Below are 21,468 nucleotides of genomic sequence, written 5' to 3' on the forward strand. Positions count from 1 at the left end.
AGGACTCGACACGAAAAAACAATGATTTTTATTGTTACGATACGATACGAGAGCGCTTGTTGTGAGCTGACTCCCGTCACACTCACCCATAACGACCCATCCATAGATGGTTTTCAACAGAGTAGGCTGTCCAGGCTCCCCGCGCCGTATACCGGGCAACAACGACGAAACGAAGACCTGTGCGTTAAGTAACAGGTCCACCGGCGCCGGACGGGCGAAACCAGGATCAGCCAGCGATAAATTCCTGATGTGCGACCACCCCGACGAATCGACAGGTTGAGGAGGTTGGTCGGCACATACCGGCGACAAAACGAAAGCTTCGAGTTTGGTACTCAGTGAAGAGGGTTCATTTCCCATTGGCTTGACCTCACATGATAGTGCGCCAAATGTTTGATATGGCGAATTGCCAATGCCAAACACGGTGTGTTGGCCAGAAGTTTCAAACCCTAGCATTTCTGCACAGGATTTCGACATGAAATTGCATGCACTAGCACCATCGAAGAGCGCCCGCACTGGGCGGAAGACACCAGAACTGTCCCGAATTAACACCTGGGCAGTAGCGAAGAAGATTGTATTATCTCCCGCCATAGCAGCTAAAACTGTGTTATTACTACTACTACTCATGCCATTGCTAGACGGTGCAGTGGCAATCTCTGTGCCCGTGGGAGCTTCCACACTCTTTGTGAAATGCAATAAGTTGTGGTGCGAGCGATTACACACACTACAGCGAGAAGCTCGACAAGTTTTCACCCTATGTGCATTTGAGAAACATAAGATACACAAACCCTTCTCCTTAACAAAATTAAACCGGCCATCATTATTGAGATTTATAAACTTGTTACATTTATCGAGACTATGTTGACCCGAACAAAAAACACAACTTGGTGTTGATGTAGTCGAAACGACAAGGGCCGTTTTGTTTTTGGTTAACGGTTTAACATTCTGAACTTGAGGCCTAACACTAACACTGGAGTTTTCCAAAGCCCTGCTCCGCTTTTCAATAAAGTTTTTTAATTCCTCAAACTTTGGAACTTCAGTATTGGAAGCGAGTTGTAACTCAAATGCTTCTCGGGTAGCGACATCTAACTTTGCCCAAAGCAAATAATATAACATAAAATTCTTGTCGGGGAGGTTAAATTTTGACAAAATAGTTAAATTCTCATTAAAAGTTCTAAAAACCCTTTCCAAATCTATTTTGGTTTTGACTGGCTCACAATTTAGCAGTTTTTCATAGTACATGACAGCAATTTGCCTCTTCCTATCATAATAGTTGGACAGTGTTTCATATGCACTGCTGTAATTGTCACCTGACAAAGGAAAACTTTTTATTAAATCATGTGCGGAACCCTGAACGCTTGATAGAAGGTAGTGCAATTTCTCCACATTACTAATATTGCTCCGACTATGTATAAGGGAATCAAAAAGCTCCTTAAAAGACACCCAACTTTCCAGTTTCCCATCAAAAGGCGTAATCGATATTTTTGGAAGCTTAGCTAAATTATTCTCAAGCGTTAAAGATTTCACTTCAGGCTTATCACTTATTTCACTTCTAGCCATTTGTCTCAACCTACATTTTACGGATTTTAGCTTACTTTCAAATTTCTTGGTGACTTCATACTCCTCCACACGTTTTTCAGGTTTCAGTGGACGTAAAATCCGTAGTTGTGCTTTGTGAAAGTCCTTTTCTATATCCTTAATGTCTGATTCATCATACCCTTTCAAGTCGGAACCCTCAATATTTTCCAACCGAAAAATGGCGTAACCTCGCGCGACATGGAACATGTCTACTGTCGCGGGATCCGTGTCACTATCACCATGTACACTCATATTGTTTTAAGTGCAATTAAAAACACTAAAACGGCGAAAAACTCAAACTTAATTGCAAAATTAATTCAATAACAACGAAGTACTACTGACTGACACTAGTGACATTGACAGTTGACGTTAACCCTTGACAACTATGAGAATGTTGCCAGCAATATTAACCACGACTGAACGAATGATTTACTAAAAGCACTACTACACGGCCAGTGCCGGATTAAGAAATTTTGATGCCCTAAGCATTCTAGATCTTGGTGCCCCCTTTGCCTAGGCTCATCCAGATTACATTGACAACATTGTTTTTTTTTTGGTAAACTAAGTGACGTTCATGGTCGCATTATTGCTGCAATTTGTATTTTCAATCCATTATTTATTTTATCAAGGAAATGTACAGTGCTGCAGCAGTAACGTTGCAACAGTAGGTAATGCTGGTGCAGTCGCCATCCTAATATCACCTTTATCAAAGCATGCGTGAACTAAATGACTGAAATTACCTATATCTATGATTTTGTACTTGCCTTTCCGGCTAACTATGTGATTAAAACCTGCTTTGGTTCACTTCACAAATAAAACCTAGAAGTAACGTGACCAAAAGTAACCCGAAAGTTACACAAGGACTGAGGCCCAGAGGCAATTGTACATTCGTATGTGCGACAGGGAGACAACACGTCGAACGTGGTTCGCGGTTGACCCTCAGTTGTTTCTACCGTGGCGGGCAATCGTGCGAGGCCGAAGACCGTACTGCAGGATAGCAGTGCTTGGAATTGAACCAATGGAGGCAATAGTCAAAAAACGAATTCAACGGCCATGCTCATAAGGTTGAAGATCCGGAGTGCCCACTTGGCGCTTCCGAGCAAGACCTAAAGGCGGAGTTGCGAGAGAACTGGGTTTTGTGACTGAAAAAATACCCAGTGTAAGCGAGGACTAAGGTCGAGCTCCACACAGGGTTGAAAAGAGAGCTTTTCTGAGAAGCGCATTCATGTGAGGCTTAAGGTTGAGCTTCAGCAGGGCCGAGCTCTGGCAAGAATCTATGGCCAAGTGTCTTAAAAACTAAGTCGAAAGCTGAGCTCTTCATAAGGCTTAAAGCGCGGTCCGATCGGCGCTTTTACGTATGAGGCCAAAGGCCACGCTGCAAGAAAGCAGAACTTGGAATTGACAAATTGTGTGAATGAGGCCGAAGGCTGAGGTCCTCACAAGGTTAGACGCCCGGAGAGTCTGATGGCGGCGCGCTATAAAAAAAACCAATGGCGAATTGTACACAAGGCATAATGCTCAGCCGCGAGAGACGAAAGCCTGGATTTGGACACATGGCCAAATTTATGTGAGGCTTAAGGCTAACTTTTGCATAAAGTAAAAAGCCGAGTATGAATAAGACCTAACGAAATCGAACCAATATGATCATGGCACTCCTGCTGCTCCGCATTTGGCCTCGCTCAAAAGGGCACTTGATTAGAGTTAGTTGCAGCCGATGAAATAGGCGTTTCGAATAAGGCTCCCGGTATCCGTGTTACACGCCGAAACGGATACCCGTGTTCTTAAGCCCGGCGGTGCTAAGATCACGGTTTAAACGGAACCGCCGGGATCCGGATCCGTCTCCAAGAACCGTTCCCAAGAAACGTTTCTCAGATACGTATCTCCGTTTAAACGTGTACTTAAGACCGGCCCGAACGGATCCGAAACAGTTTGAGCCAATGCTTACAAGGTCTACTATTGAATGTTGACTTCAGATGAACTTGTTAGGCGTACAATTTTTTTTAATTGTTTCTAACTGGGTGGATATTACATATTTAGCCAACTATACAATATATAAATCGAAGTAGGTGTCCCTATTCTATATTGTCTATTATTTTTAATTTTAAACCTATTCGTCCCTAGTTTAGAATCTTATTTTTTTAGTATTATTGTTTTTAACCTAATATCATTACATATTATATTTCAATGAAAGAAAAAACACATTTTATATATACTGGTGTAATAGTTTCGTGAAGAATATGTATTCAGACAAATACTACCTATATTAGTTAAAAATAACAGTTAAGAAAATAATTATTAATTACTTTGTGGTTATTTTTATCAATTTACTGCTATGCGAAAACAACAAATCTGCCAATGATGCAAAAAAAATACACACACAAGCGGCATTCGAAACGAAGAATTTCACGCGATAACCTTAAAGACTCATGCTACCTTTCTTACCTTTCGATTATATTGTTTAATGTATTAAGATAGATCTCAAAATTGGCAATCATTCATATTCACTTGGGACACTTTCACAGTTTGCCGCCCGGTGGCGTTCCATTCACTAGATTCTTAGAACGTATTGTTTTTCGAAGACCCTATTGTACGATATCGCCAAAACAAATAGGTTCCCAAACAGTCATCAGAACTGTCACAACCAATTATGAGCTTTATGTCCTTGTAATAAGGTAAACATATCTGCATATATTAAAATTGTAACAGATGCAGCGGCAAAAATTAAAGTAAATGTATCCCATTGTTTTGTAGCCGCACCACACTGAAAGGCATTTTTCTATGACGAGAGTGAAAGCTACAAGATGTTATTACTTAAATATATATATTTGATTGTAATTTGTTTTCAAATTAATCTTAATACTAGCATTTGATTGTTTTTTAATAATTGTTTTAAGATATTGCATTTTTTAATTTTTACGAATATCATTTTGATTTCAATTTTATTGTGTAATCATTTAAATAAGTAGTCTACTCGTAGTCGTACTAATGATTAATTTTTTTTTATTAAACTTCCAAACTTTGTGTTCTAAAATATTATATTTTTTACATACGTTCCCCAAGATTACCTATTTTTGAAATACAACTATTTATGTTATTGTTTGTTATTGGTTTATTGATTATACACTACATTTAACGAAATCTATTGATATCATTTGTTTATTTACTTATACATTTTTGTTTTAAACGATATTCGATGGAATTAAGTAAATAATTTTAGTAAATATTGTCAATTTTGAGCCTTTGTTTGACTTCTGTTATATCTAATCTAACTACTGAACTCGACCGATCCTATTAAAAAAATAATAACATTACCTATTCCTAAAAAGGCTTTTTCATTTCTCATGCTTTGAAAGTGAGTCGTTGTTTTTCTAAGAAGTGTGCAGAAAATGTACGTTTCTGCACTAGCGTCTTTCTTTCGTAGTTGGTCTTTTTTTACGATAAGCAATTAAACTTTAATTTTAAACGGATTTGATGTACAATTTCCATTCTGATATTTAACTTCTTATTCTATAAATAACGATACATTTACCTAAATTGTTAAATGTAAGTACCCTCAAGAAAGACTATAAAAGTTTATATGTACTTAGTTATATATTTTTAAACACATGTATCTTACTTTCCTTGTATTCCAAATGAAAATTAGAGTTGAGAGTGAAAATTAACTCAGATGAAAGGCACCATTTCAGCCTCGGACTATTGGCGATGTGAAAAACAGTATGAGTCTTATGTTAGAATTTTTTTTCCAGTTTGATTGTTAACATTTGAATCCCTCACTTTGATTAGAGTCCCTCGCTAGGCTTGGAGTTTTACTGTAAAATTCTTCGTTTCGTTTAGGATTTAATTTACACCCACGCTGTAAATATGTCTTTTTACTCCCTTGTGACACAAACTACTAAAGACTACAAGAATTACATAATAAAAATACAAACATAGTTAGGTTGTCTATGATTTTTAGTAATATTTATATTGAGTCTACCATTGCGCATTATGGTAATTCTGATTTTGACATTTATTGCATTAAGCTAAAAGGACCATCTTATATTTATTTGTACACTTAAACTTATAAAGTTCATTTTATATGATAATAAGATGTAAAACTTTTCGTAAATTCAAAATTAATTACAATACAATTTATAAGTACATTTATTATTGGCAGATCATTATACAAATGATTATTTAATAATTTTTACATGGTTTACTATAATAAGACAAAGATGTCAGGCTCACGTCAGTTAAAAAATAAAAATATATATTTCATATTGACCGAATGTATATTCAAGAAAACTCATACATACATTGTAATATGATTGACAATTGATTGAATTTTTACCAGATTATTAAAAATATATCTGTTTAAAATGTTCAGTTGGTAAAAAGAATACCAGATCAAGCATTTGGCAGATTTTATTGTGTACAGTCTTTATTGATTTTATTTTTTATTACTAGCACTTTATATTTATTGCTATCAAGTTATATAATAAACAATAAAGTGTTAGTATTTGAACTTTTATATAAAATACTACTATGGTAGCACTATACAGTATTTCAAATTTTCTACTCGTACTTATTGCAACTTAAAACATTGCAAGCAAAAACTAACAGAGGACCTACCGCGAACCACGTTCGTCGTGTTGCCTCTCTGTCGCACTTATAAAATTTTACGTAAGTGTGACGGGGCGGCAACACGTCGAACGTGGTTCGCGGTAGGCCCTCTGCTCAGAAAACGGTTTTGCAAATAAACCGTTTATTGAATTTTGACTCTATGAACCACGGAATAAGGTTAAATATGGCATAAACGTCATGAATCTTTTGTCTAATAATTTGTAGCTCTTACGTACGCCGGTCCGTTCCTTTGCTACTCGTCAAGGACGTTTCCGGAGCCACGGGTAAATAAGATCCGTTTCTTCGAATACCCGTTTATCCGTGGAAACGGCTCTTAATTACACGTTTCTTAATTACACGTGTGGAACGGGCCAGAAAACCGTTTACGTATTATTCGGAAACGGGTATTCGGAACGTGTAAACGAAACACGGATCCGACCGCGAGCCCTAGTTTCGAACCGAAGATTTCCTTTGGCAGGATTGGCCCCTAGGAGTTAGGACCCAAGGGTTGATTTAGTTAAGAAGTGGAGCCACCAAGTTTTGTAGTGTACATTTTCAGAGGAGGGGGTGGGCTCTCAACTTTATGTTGTTATCTACATCAGTTAAGCTAGTAGGCTATGTTTGGTATCGTTTTCGTATAAATCGGGAATGCCGAACTCATTTACGAATATGGTATAACATTGACACCATTCAGAAGTGGAAACATGTAAACTTTTAATTTTTTTTAATATTCCTCTTCACGCTTCAACCGCTGAACCAATTTAGTTGAAATTTGGTATAGAGATAATTAGTTTAGTCCCAAGAAAGGACAGGATAGTTTTAATCTAAAAAATCATCGCTAAGGATGTGTAAAGGAGGGTGGAAGTTTATGTGGGGAATCAATAACCGCTGCACCTATTTGAATGAAATTTGGTATGATCTACATTTTAGATTTTGTCGAAAATGATAGTAACTTAGAACCTAAACAATTATTAACAATTATTGACCTCCAACTGACCGACTTCGCCGAAGCTGAAATAAACCTGAATCAAAAATCTGGGTGGCATCACTTTTTAATTACATCTTAGGAAAACAAAGATTAATTATGGTAAAGGAAACCTTTGGTTCAAATAAAACCATATGCTTTTGGTTTTCGGCCTTCGTGGGGCCCTAAACCTGCACTATAGCCTTTGATTCCGTCATCAGTTTTTTTATAATAAAACTTTGGCAATTAGGTCGCACGATCGCGGCTCTGCAGCTTGGCCGTGTGCAATACGTCGCAAACCAATCTGGTGTGCAAGAGCTCGGTCAGCATGAGTGACAAATTCCGATCCTCGAAAATCTGTTAAGACTTCGGTGCGAAGCCGAAGGCCGAGTTGCAAGAGAGCGAAATTCGGACACGACATAATTATAAATTAAGACAAAAGTGTAGATCTACTATTAAATTCGACACTCCGAGAAGGCTGAAGAACAAGCTCCACGTAGGGTTTAAGACAAGTAGCTTTCTAAAACTGAGCTCTACGTTGGGTGTATAAGGCCCTTTGGCCCAAAAGCTGACAGATTTGCAGAATACTGGACATCAAAAATCAACCACGAACCAATGGGTAAAGTATGAGAAAAAAATCAGTATCGTCGTTGCGCTTTCCAAATCTGATTAATGCGCGATTTTAATTAAATGAATTAATACCTTATGTGTATTGTTGCTAGGTAACTATTTGTCAATCAAAAATCGAGCACATACTCGTATCAGCTTTGGACAGCGCATGGGCGATATTGCAAGCCTGGTGGAATGGGCCTCCTCGTAGGGACCTGCGTTGGAGACGCGCTTACGTGCCCTATACACGACGCACAAAGGTTCATGTACAAACTACCCGTTTTTTTGCCAACGATTTTGGTGCCCCCCTAGACGTGGTGCCCTAAGCAAGTGCTTATTTTGCTTAATGGTTAATCCGGCACTGTACACGGCCACCAACTTTCTTGCTTACCCTCGACTTTTTTATAAGTGTACCCTAAATTTTGAATTAAACAAATGATATGACCAAACAAATTTGAATAAGCAACAAACAACGAGAAACGAAAAACCAAAGGTCACTTTTCAAATCATGCGGATCGAAGGCCAAAATGTTCAATAGCGAGAGAGTGGACTGTAATTCGAAAAAGGGGGGCGATAGGGAATGAAATTTAGGGGCCGGTTGAGCAAGAAAGTTGTGAGATATTAAGATTAGAATATTAAATTAAAACTAAAATGTGAAATAGTGTAGGGCGAAGTTACCTTTCAGTCCGGGAGTTGTGGGGCTGAATCGTTGGTCGCCGTTGAAGACCGCTGGTGGTGATTCTGGCTGTCCTTATCGCCAGCTAGAAGTAAGCTCAGAACCGTTACCTTGAGTCGTCCAACTTAGACCTCGGATTTTCCACTTCGCGGATGTGCCTGGTGTCCTTCGTCCACACAACACTGAGTCTAAATGCTAGAGACGTGGTTGGCAGTAGTGCTTTCAATAAGTTGCGAAAATTAGCGAGAACGACGAAATACGATGTTAACTAGTGGTAGGTTGATGACACACTGACTCTGACGTGTCTATGACAGAGCAATATTCAAATTCCAACTGTGAGCTGGTGTTGCCACAGTAAATACGAGAAAATCTTATAGAATACAAGGCCAAAGCTGGACAGTGTCGAACATTTAAAGGGCCATATGTACTGTAAAACGTTGTACGATACATGTGCGAATAGGTAATCCGCAACTCCCTTTAGTCGTATTTTAATTTATCGCCACTCGTTTCGAATTTTCTTATTTTTCGCACTTGTATCGTAATGTACTATTTTTTTTTTAAAACGTAATAATATACAGCATTACAGTCGAGACCAAAGCACTGTACAATTCAGATTATATAATTGGATTACATAGTGGGAAAAACAGATCACAATCAACTTTCGTCCATCACCTCGCAATACCGCAGACACATCTGATACACAGCCGTCCATCGACTTGCAAACATATCACAATCTGGTGCCCATGACAGAAGGGAGTTCAGCAGCCTTAGAGCCCGCACTACCACTACTATTGCCTATAATGGAACGTATCTTCTTCTTCTTTTCCTTTTCCCACTTTAGGTGGGTCGGCTCTCCTAATTAATTTACGCCAGGCACTTCTGTCCTGGATTGTCTTTATATCTAGCTTGGCATGCTTTATTGTTGGGGTCATGTTTGTCCTCCAGGTGCCGGGTGGACGCCCTCTACCGCGTTTTATTTCAGGCAATTCCAGCGCCTTACGAACCACATTGTCATCGTCTCTTCGCATAACGTGTCCGTACCATCTTAGCCGACTTTCTGTTATTTTTTCAGGTATTGGGGCTACCTTGAAACTACCTCTTACATGTTCGTTTCTAATTTTATCTAGGTATGCGTATATTGGAACGTATGGATAAAAAATAATAAGCATAGCAAAATTTTGAGACCTGTTTTTCTGGACCTACAGTGGCGCCGACTGGTGAGCAAAAATACGGTAGCCCTCATTGGGCAATAAGGTACTAGTTGTTTAATAGATAAGATTTAGAAAATAAACTCCTGCAAGTTTTTGCAAGTTATTACAAAAATCGAGCAAGGTTTACACTACAATACTTACTGCTAGCACCTCCACATGTCTGGTTTTGTCAGAGTTTACCGTAACAAAGATTCTCGCGAACTTGACACCTTCTTTGACATATGAGATGTGTGAAAATGCGTAGCAAGGAATGTGTTTATTTAGAACCAATAGATTACTGAACTGTCCACTAGAGCTGCTTTGAGCGAGGATAGATAAATAAAGTGATTCTATTGGTCATGTAGAAACACATCACTTGCTACACATCCTCGCACATTTGAGCCTCATGTATGGGAGCCTCGGTTTTAGATATGATTGCAGAGCATACCAGTTGCCAGCGACCCCAGACGTCGCGCTCAGCAAGCACGGCGCCCGCGCCCCACACGCACGGCCCCGTCAACTTCATCGACACCGCACATTTGACGAATGCCGGCCGGTGACGAGCATCGTTCAACTAAAACGTCAGTCAAATTACTCACTATTCACAGTAAAGTAAGTACATAATTCACACCCCGCATGTTAGAATTGTGACATTCTTGTTTTAAGTTTCTATTTTTTACTTTAGTTTTTAGGGTTCCGTAGCCAAATGGCAAAAAACGGAACCCTTATAGATTCGTCATGTCCGTCTGTCTGTCTGATTCTGTCACAGCCACTTTTTTCCGAAACTATAAGAGCTGTACTGTTCAAACTTAGTAAGTGGATGTATTCTATGAACCGCATTAATATTTTCACACAAAAATAGAAAAAAAAAAACAATAAATTTTGGGGGTTCCCCATACTTAGAACTGAAACTCAAAAAATCTTTTTTCATCAAACCCATACGTGTGGGGTATCTATGGATAGGTCTTCAAAAATGATATTGAGGTTTCTAATATTTTTTTTTTCTAAAATGAATAGTTTGCGCGAGAGACACTTCCAAAGTGGTAAAATGTGTGTCCCCCTCCGTAACTTCTAAAATAACAGAATGAAAAATCTAAAAAAAATATATGATATACATTGCCATGTAAACTTCCACCGAAAATTGGTTTGAACGAGATCTAGTAAGTAGTTTTTTTTAATACGTCATGAAATTAAAAAACTATTCAGTTTAGAAAAAAAATATATTAGAAACCTCAATATCATCAAAGACCTATCCATAGATACCCCACACGTATGGGTTTAATGAAAAAAGATTTTTTGAGTTTCAGTTCTAAGTATGGGGAACCCTCAAAATTTATTGTTTTTTTTTTCTATTTTTGTGTAAAAATCTTAATGCGGTTCATAGAATACATCTACTTACCAAGTTTGAACAGTATAGTTCTTATAGTTTCGGAAAAAAGTGGCTGTGACATAATCGGACAGACAGACGGACATGACGAATCTATAAGGGTTCCGTTATTTGCCATTTGGCTACGCCACAATATATCGTGATTAAATAAATTCAATTTAGTAGTCAAGTAACCTACATTGTATTGTAAAGTTAATAATATAAGTTAATAAAATAAAGAACTTAATTAAGACTTATTTTTAGGAAAGCGTTGCGAGCAATGCGAGCTTGTTCTATTTGGCACTTGACCTCGAATCTATGATTACCCTGGTCATTTACAAATACAGTCTAGGTACTCGTACGAGCGGACCCTTTGTACAATTTAATTTCTGACTTTCAGATCAGGTAATGATGCCCTTTCTATTTTCACGGTCATTACATTGGTTTTTTTTTTATGTTTATTATAAGGGCATATTTCGCACTTATAATATCTACACGTTCAAGTAAGTTCTGTAGATCTACAAAGGTGGCCGCCAGCAGAAAAGTATCGTCAGCATACCTGATGTTGTTGACAACGTGACCATTTACTACTATGCCCTCTGTGGTATCTTATATAGTCTCCCGAAATATTGTCTCCGCATTAAAAAGAAGCGGTGCCAATGAGACTTCCTTATCAAAATCAAAATCGTCTGTTTGTCCAACACAGGTATAAAATAGCATGGTATAAGTACAGGGTGCGTAGCCAATATGCCAATCGTTTACACGCCGTAGTGAACGAAACGCAATTGTCACTGTCGCACTAATATGGAAGAGAGAGACACAAAGCGTTTCGTTGTCGTAGCGAAAGCGATTTTCACGTTGGCTAAGCACCCGGGCCTTATAATCATCTTCTTCTTCTTCTTTGCTCATTCCCACTTTAGGTGGGGTCGGCTCTCCTAATTTGTCTGCGCCATGACATTCTGTCTAGGTTTGTCGGATCAGGAAGTCTCTCCTTCCTTAACAGGCTGGCCATACTGGTCCACCACGTCGTTTGGGGCCGGCCTCTTTACCTCTTTCTTTTTCCGGCAGGTATAGTGCTTTCTTAACCACATACTCGTCATCTCTGCACATGCCATGTCCGTACCACCGCAGACGACATTCCTTCAGCTTTTCGGGGATAGGGGCTACCTTAAAGGTTCCACGTATATGTTCATTTCTGACCTTATCAAGCCTATAATACCCCTCCCGACCATCGAAGCATCTTCATTTCTGTCGTGTGAAGCTTTTGTACGTCTGTCTTCTGCATTGGCCAGCATTCGGCTCTATAGAACAATTCCGGTCTGACAGCAGTTTTTTAGACCTTTCCTTTTGTGCGGATTGGCATTCGAGGGTCACAACGCACTACTATTAAGCAACGCCACTTTTGCCAGCCGACGCTTACTCTATAGGCCACGTCCGCCTCGATTTTGGCACTCTCGAATACAACCGAGCCAAGATATTTGAACTGGAATACTTTAGGTACCGGCGTTTGGTCAGGGTAGAGAACCGTGGTGGACTGACTGTTATCGCTAAACCGGCATTCGAGGTGTTTAGTTTTTGATCTACTGACTTTAAATCCCGAAATAAATTTAAATTACTCTTTCTCCAAAGTGTCGACTCATAGGCGCAATGTAGCTTCTGCCTCCTTTGATGAATTAGATATTAGGAGGATATGTCATCCGCATAGAGAAGGTTCCAAGGTAGCGGGGCTTGGATATCTTTGGTGATCAGATCCATGACAAGGTTAAATAAGAGAGGACTGAGCCCTGATGAACTCCGACGCCTATTTCGAATGCCTCACTTAGACCTGCTGGGCTTTTAACTCTGGTGCACGCACGATCATACATATCCTGAATAAGCCTTACGTATCCTTCTGGTAGGTGTATTGAGCTCTTAGAGCTTGCCACACGAGTCTTCGTGGTACTCTGTCAAAGGCTTTCTACAGGTCAATGGAGATAAGATGTAGGTTTTTTTTATGGTAAAGGAGGCAAACGAGCAGACGGATCACCTGATGGTAAGCGATTACCGCCGCCCATGGACACCTGCAACACCAGAGGGGTTGTAAGTGCGTTGCCGGCCTTTAAGATGGGAGTACGCTCTTTTCTTGAAGATTTGAAGGTCGTATCGGTCCGTAAATACCGCAGGCGACAGTTCATTCCACAGTTTAGCTGTGCGAGGCAGAAAGTTCCTGGAAAAACGCACAGTTGAGGACTGCCAACCATCTAAGTGGTGAGGATGGAAATGTTGTCGCGTAGGGCGATGGCGAAAAGAAGTGGCAGGGATTAATCCGAACAATTCCTCGGAGTACTCCCCGTTGTACATGCGATAGAAAATGCAGAGCGAGGCAACATCCCTACGCAGCGCCAAGGAGTCAAGCCGATCCGAAATGCACAGGCAGTCGACAATTCGAGTCGCTCTTCGTTGGATGCGGTCCAGAGGGAGAAGCTGGTACTGGGGTGCCCCTGCCCATAGATGAGAACAGTATTCCATGTGCGGGCGCAAGCTGTATGCGTTGGGCCGGTGTGAAATACTGTCTCGATCTGTTGAGCACACCGAGCTTTTTTGAGGCTAATTTAGCCTTACCCTCTAGATGGCCGCGGAACTGGACTTCACTCGAAATGTCGACGTCAAGGATTCCGATACCGGGTGTGGCAGTCAGGGGAGTGCTCTCAAAACAAGGTGATACGACAAACTCTAACTTATTTGCGGTAAACGCGCAAACTTGTGTCTTAGTAGGGTTGAAACGGACTAAGTTAAGTCGACCCCATTCAGAGACTTCTTTTATGGAAGTCTCAATTTCAGACACAAGTTTGTTCCGGTTCTCTATAACGTTTTCCCGAGAGATATTGGTGCAGCCGGTGTAAGACGCATCACCCGTACTATCATCAGCATAACAATGAATGCCGCTGATTTGCAGCATGTCATTGATAGAAGAAGGAATAGGGTGGGTGATAGCACACAGCCTTGGGGGACACCAGCATTCACAGACATGGAGTCTGAGCATTTACCGTCAACTACGACCTTTATGCTTCTGTCTGCTAGAAAGCTCCTGACCCATACACAGGTCTTCTTTGTTCAGGCGATATTTGTCGGTCATGATTCTAAGCGTTTGGATAGCATCAGTTGTGGACTTTGAGGGTGTATTTGGGGACAGAGTAACAGTTAATTGGATACGATGGCTCAGAATACGTTCCCATATTTTCAAGGTGTGCGACGTCAGTTTTATGCCCCTGTAGTTACCGCATTCTGTAATGTCGCCTTTGTTTTTGAAAAATGGGACGAGGTGACTAAGACGCCATGTGTTTGGTATTTTGTTGATAATATCAGGTAATCAGGTTGAAAATCTGGTAAGCCACTCTATGCCTATTGCTCCGAGGCGTTTCCAAACATCGGCTGGAACTTGATCTGGGCCGATGGTTTTGTTGTTTTACATCCTTGCAACTGCAGTCTTAACTTCGTCGATACCAATCTCTTTTATGGGCCTTTCAGTTGGTTTCATAAGATTTAACATTTCACTGGAGAATGCCTCGTCCATGAGTTCCTTATAGTATTCAAGCCATCTGTGCGTTATTTCTTTATCAGTGGTTAACAAATTATGATTTTTATCGTTGGTAAATTTATTTGTTTTTATATCTTGTTTTTCTCTGTTCTTGGACTTCGCAATTTTAAAGATAACTGGGTCTGGTTTTGCCGTTTCAATGTGACTGTAAAATGCCTCCCGTGCAGAAGCTCTCGACTGTGCAACCGCTCTCTTTGTTGTCACCTTTGCTACTCTGTACTTTTCCCGGTCTTCGTCCAGACCTGACTTTTGCCATGCTTTAAACAGGTTTTTCATGTTCCGCACATTAGCCTTAACTTCGTCGTTCCACCCAGTAGGATCCTTTCCTGTGCTTACGCCATCCTTGGCTACAAGTTTAATGTTTGCCTCCTTTTGACAGCATGTTTCGAAATTTGACCACATTAGTTCGACACTGTGGTACGTGTTGGTCATGCCTTCTGTGATATGCGTACGCACAGTGTTGTCACATCTACCAACTTTTTGGTAGATTTACCTATTTTGCCTGCGTTCTACCTATCTACCTCCCTCGGCCTGAAATCTACCTATTTTTCAAAATGGTGCAATTGTAAGCAATTCTCAATACATGTGACGGAACATTACTTAATTTCTACCGAATTTAGATTAGATTTAATGAAAACTTGCCAAAGAAACAGATTATACAAGCAGGTTTATTACCTACAAACAATGGAAATCCTAACTTTTGTTTCAATTTCTTTAATAAATACGTGTACTAACGTCAGAATTTGAAAAACTTATAAATAATTCCAAACATTTTATACACATTTTTAATCATAAAAATGTACTTCTATTGAGTGGTAGATCTACCTATTTTTCATTTTAAACTCCACCCATTTCTACCTATTTTTGCACCCTGTCCTACCATTTCGCCAAAATTGTATGTGACAACACTGCGTACGCAGATTCTCTAAAAAAATATCACCCTTTGAACTGGCGAGTTCCTTCCATTTGATTTAGCTGTTCTATCAAATACGTTCTTCAAAGGCTTAGGCAGATCATAAACGCCAACCAAGATTCTATAATGTGATGTTACTGCTTCCCCTGGAATCACTTACAGTCTCTAAAATATTTATCGTGAGTCGTGAACTCCCTAGAGAGTTATAGGTTTTTTTTTATTCTGTCACTAATTAATACAAACCAAGTAGCGAAAATGAGTATTACTTTTTAAATATCGACGTTTATAATTTTTTTTTGTTTATGTTTAAGAATATTTAATTTGATTCATTTAATAGCCGTTTAAAATATTTTTACATAATTTTCAATCGTGGCTGAATACCGAATTCTAACCTAACCTAACCTGTCAAAAAATGACAATATGGCGGACGAATGTTTGATATGTCACTGTTTTTAAGAATTATTTCGCTTCAAATTTAGTTTTTTCTTCGCATTGTGATGAAAAACAATACATTGTGCGTGACGTCGGGGTAAGAATATTGCATGGGCCATCGTGTAGAGGAGCCATAATGACAGATTCTGCGAAGACCTCAAATGGCGTCTTCTATCAACACTTCTGATTTTTTTCTAAGTTTCTGGTGGCAAAAGAAGAAGTTACTCACATTTCTCAATATGTAGAATTCGCGGCAATTGGCGGCGGGCACGACAACTGCCGGTAGCACCTGCTTCTTGAGTGAATCCAGATCTAACACAACGATATAAATTAAACCTTATTTTCTATCATGAAGGCTATGATAGGGTAGAGTTTTTATTTAAAACATTCGGCAATAAACATGAAAATTCAATGTTGGTTTTTGTCAACACACTATTGGAGTTAGGTAATCTATCATAAGTGTGTATGCAAAAATAGATGAAGTTCTTAAGAGTCAGACAGATGTACAAGAGTTGTAAAACCTATATATATTTAACTCATTCTAGCCAATGGTTACCTCTTACCTCATCTCCAGTAGGCTGTCCAGTAGGACTCCAAGCCAAGATATTATTAGGTAAATTGAATTCTATAGGTATATACATAGGTAGTGTGTTTTTTTAAGTATAATTAACAAGTAACAAATGAGCATTTCATAGTATTTCCTTAGGGCTTATTTTCTATAATTCATATTTATAAAAAGACAGTGTGTGAATTGTTATAGTAGCAAATTTATCTACAAGCTAAAGAAGAGTGTGAATAGTTTTCGAGTTTGCGTGGAAGTTGTTATTTCTAAGTTTATTTGTTAATTAACTATCCATCACCAACTCGCTATGCAGATACGATCTACAACCTAACGAACTGCAAGCTAATATGTGTCCTTGAACTAATGAACATAATATTCAATTCGACGCGAGCATACACGCATTCCTATTTGGCGTGAGTTAGGAAACCGTGGTGCATATAATGTGTAACTTCGTCTGCGTGGGTTGATGAAGATGAAATCTGTCCTATGTCCTTTCTCCGACAACAAACTATCTGCTTACCAAATTTCACCTAAATAGGCCAGGCAACGAATGCTCAAAAAAAGTTTTAGAGAGAAATGCTTGAAGCACAATTCATGACTTCGTAACTTTGTTTGGACTAGTTAGGAGGTGAATATATCAAAAGTCCCCGACTGTAGCTCTTGAGCCAGAGGGCGGGTTCGAAGGTCACGTTTTTTGATTATACCAGAAACTATGCGTCTTAGCGACATGGCCGCATATACAAGAAAAAGTTTAATATATTTGTTAAAAGCCTATTTTGTCAAGTTTTTAGATATCTTGTAGGTTTTTGAGAAAAATTGAGAGCCCCAAATAGGTAGTTTTAATTAGATAAAAAATAATATGTGTAATCCCATTAGCTGTAAAGTGCTGACATGTAAAATACTTATATTTTATCAATAAATATTTGATTGATTGATTGATTGATTGGTAGACTTTCGAGAGAAAATATCTCGAAAGCCATTCAAGCTATCGTAAAACTTGACAAAATTAAACTTGTAGCAAATTTAGCTCCCTCCCCGGCTCAAGGGCTACGGCCGGGGTCTTTCGATATTTTCACCCTCTATCTAGTCCAACAAATGTTACATAGTCAAACATTGTGTTCCAAGCATTTCCCTCTATACTTACCTTCTTGTTGCTTGGCCTAAAACCAATTCAAGTGTGAAGAGGTAACAAACAAACGGACAGGGTTACTTTGACACTTATAACAGTAGGGATTTGAAGTGGTTCGGCTATTAAAGGCATATATATTCCTTAATCTATACATAAATATAAATGCCTGTGTCCTGACTGACTGACTGAATAGTTTTATTTTAAGTTAGGAACTTGAAACTTCGAGAAAAGATACCTTTTGTATTAAAATACTTTTTGGAAATTTATCCCCTAAAGGGGATGAAAGTTTGTGCGGGATCAAGTTTTATATTAAGTTAGGAACTTGAAACTTCGTAATAAGACATCTTCATAACATACGAGAAAAGTTATTTCAGCGTTTTTGAAAGTTCATCCCTTATTAGGTTTAATAAGGGGTTGAAAGTATGTAACAGGAACGATTTGTGTAGGGATTTGAAGTTTAGTAGAAGGAGAAAATATACACGAAAAATAATTTTAGTGCCTTTGAAAATTCAACTCCTAATAGGGTTAAAGAGGGGTTGAAAGTGTGAGTTGAGTTTGAGTATAAGTATACAGATTGCTGTGATTATTGTGCTGCCAGGAATTTACAGTCAGACCAAGCTAAGTTGGCAGTGATTTTGATAGCCCAGCCTGTGCAAGTGTTAAGTAAATATCATAATTTTATAGAATTTTGACGTTTAAAATAACACCTGCACTGTCTAGGCTGTCAAAATAGCTGCGAACTTATCTGGGTCTGACTTTAGTAGCTTTATGGTGAACCTAGTGGGAGAAATTAAATAATATTTACTTACTATCTTCGAACTTCAGTATCCAAATGTAAGGGCTCTGAATACGTACAGGGGGAGGGCAAATCGGCTGTATTTTTTTGACTGAAATTTGATAACAAACATTTTAATTTCGTTGCTCATCGGGTCAAGGAAATCTGGAAAACGGTCAGTGATAATGTTAGGTTCAGACTTAATTTAGGTTAGTTAGTAAATTAGGTTAGTTAGTAAGTTGAAAACCGTTAAATTTAATGTTAGGTTCAGTCTAGACCGAGATTAAGTTATAGACCACGAGCCAGGAACAGATTTCCATGACCAATCGCCTCAGGAACAGATTTCCATGACCAATCGCCTCCCGGGCGAAAACTCGTATACTTAGTGGTTAAACGGCTATGTATGATGAATCCTCGTGGACGTCAGCTGCCGCTCCGTTGTCGAATGGCAGCCATCGAAACGCGTAAAAAAATTGTCATCGCCTCCCGTCTGTTACATTGTCAGATGATAGTTCAGGTGCTATTGTTAATTTAAAAAATCGTCATCCGGTTACATCGCGGTGGCAGGAACGTCAGCTGGTCGCATGAAAATCTAGAAAATAAGCGATTTACCTTTTTATGATAGCAAATCATGAAACTTTGCATGTAGCATTTCATCACGTGAAACGCCTGAAACGCCATAAACGGATTACGCAATTTACACATTACGCATACTTTGCAGACATAAAGTGGTAAAGCGCGTATTTTTTACATGTTCATTTTACAGCTGACGATCTTTCCACCGCAAAACAACCGGCTGACGGTTTTTAGGGTTCCGTACCAAAAAGGTACTAAAGCAACCCTTATGGTGCGACTCTGTCCGTCCGCCTGTCTGATGCAATGCTTGGAATAGTAATGAGCAACACTAACATTGGAAGTGTATTTTTATTTTTATTTTATTAATTATGGAAAATGTTGATAACCGTTTCTTATATTATTTAACCAAAAATATTTTATAATTTAATTTGCAATTTAGTCCCGTTTGCGGGTGCGAGATTACACTAAGGATACCTTCTTTCAAATAAAACAACAATTGTTGAAATTGGTTCACATGATAAATAATTATCTCTGACAAAGAAACATACATAGAGATCGCTCAAATTAGTTGGCTAATTTGCCCATAGATGTCGTTGTACAGAATTATGCTTAGTATACTTCTGGTGAAAAGTCTTTCGTGATTATAGTTACATGAGAAAATTGAAAGTTTGTACCCAACCCTCAGTGCGCGAGGTAAAATAACTATCATCTACATCGTATCCGCCGGGAGGCGATGACTGACGAAATATGCTCCTGGCTCGCGGTCTATTAGTTAGGAATTTAGATAACCATGAATGATAATGTTAGGTTACGTTCAGTACCCCTAGTGTAAATATTTTCGACAGCGAAACGTGACGTACGCGTTTGCGTTAAGTGTCATTTTGTATGGGTTTTTGAACAGCGCGCCAAGCGGGACGTTTTGGAAAGTCAAAAATCTCATACAAAATGACACTTAACGCAAACGCGTACGTAACGTTTCGCTGTCGAAAATATTTACACTAGGGGTACTGACTTGGTTAGGTTAGGTTAGTTAAGAATTTGGAAAACCGTCAATTTTAATCTTAGGTTAGGTTCAGACCGAGGTTATGTTAAAATTTAGATTTAGATAAGATTTCGACTTCTTTAAAGTCTGGCCGTCATGTACATATAATAATAAAAATAATAGCGTTTATTGCAAACCATGGTACAAGTAGTTAATACAATAATAAATAGGATACACATAAGTTATACTAACTTAGAGCTTAGTCTAAAAGTATAAATTACTTTACTACTATAAATATATCTATCCTAAGTCACATTAAGAGGGACTTATAAAATGTGTGTTATACGATCTTGCATATAATCTTGAATAGTGTAATGTGCTTTTTCTAGTAGAAAAGCTTTTTTTTTTTTGTAAATAGAGGCGTTTTTTTGATACTTTTTATCTATTTAGGTAGCTTGTTATATATTTGTATTGCTCTATAGTAAGGGCCCCTTTTATATAAAGTAGCGGAAAAAATCTATCATATTGTGATTTTTCTGTAAAATATTTCAAATTAGATGAAACCAAGAACTGAATTTGTTGATAACTAATAAAAAAAAGCGGCCAACTGGATACTTGGCCATGATTCCGTGTCTCCCAAGTAGTCATCTATTTTATAGTATCCCTTTTTGAGAAGTGCATTTTTGACGTAAATCTGATCGTACTTAAATCGGAATGCTAAAGTTGAAATTCTACTGGCGCGTATGTGGTCGATAAATCGTACTATGCCTGGAGAAGGGTTAATCCTTTTCTACACAGTATTAGGTCTACTTGGGAGGTTCACAAGTATTTGTAACCAATAAAACATTTTTGTTTCATGAAACTAAACAAATTAAAAAGCGGCCAAGTGCGAGTCGGACTCGCCCATGAAGGGTTCCGTACCATTTATGACGTATTAAAAAAAACTGCTGACTAGATCTGGTTCAAACCAATTTTCGATGGAAGTTTGCATGGTAATGTATATCATATATTTTTTTTAGATTTTTCATTCTGTTATTTTAGAAGTTACAGGGGGGGGGGACACATTTTTTCACTTTGGAAGTGTCTCTCGCGCAAACTATTCAGTTTAGAAAAAAAATGATATTAGAAACATAAATATCATTTTGAAGACCTATCCATAGATACCCCACACGTATGGGTTTGATGAAAAAAAATTTTTTTTTAATTTTATGACGTATTAAAAAACTACTTACTAGATCTTGTTTAAACCAATTTTCGGTGGAAGTTTGCATGGCAAAGTATATCATATATTTTTTTTAGATTTTTCATACTGTTATTTTAGAAGTTACGGGGGGGGGGGGGGGACACATTTTACCACTTTGGAAGTGTCTCTAGCGCAAACTATTCAGTTTAGAAAAAAATTATATTAGAAACCTCAATATCATTTTTAAAGACCTATCCATAGATACCCTACACGTATGGGTTTGATGTAAAATGATTTTTTGAGTTTCAGTTCTAAGTATGGGGAAACCCAAAATTTATTATTTATTATTAGCGTTGT

The 21,468-nt window shown here is 38.4% G+C and overlaps 1 protein-coding gene across 1 annotated transcript in view; it reads right to left on the minus strand.

Moving 5' to 3' along the window:
• LOC133531278 (uncharacterized) overlaps positions 1-21,468 on the minus strand; it is a 57,281-nt gene that overhangs the window by 24,858 nt on the left and 10,955 nt on the right. The window contains exons 5-7 of the mRNA XM_061869409.1: positions 18,405-18,482; positions 16,134-16,216; positions 10,065-10,190 (exon numbers count right to left, since the gene is read on the minus strand). Coding sequence (XP_061725393.1) covers positions 10,065-10,190; positions 16,134-16,216; positions 18,405-18,482 — 287 coding nt within the window. The remainder of the gene's footprint in view (positions 1-10,064; positions 10,191-16,133; positions 16,217-18,404; positions 18,483-21,468) is intronic.

The sequence above is a fragment of the Cydia pomonella genome, chromosome 25, assembly GCF_033807575.1.
Source record: "Cydia pomonella isolate Wapato2018A chromosome 25, ilCydPomo1, whole genome shotgun sequence".
NCBI classification, from domain to species: Eukaryota; Metazoa; Arthropoda; class Insecta; order Lepidoptera; family Tortricidae; genus Cydia; species Cydia pomonella.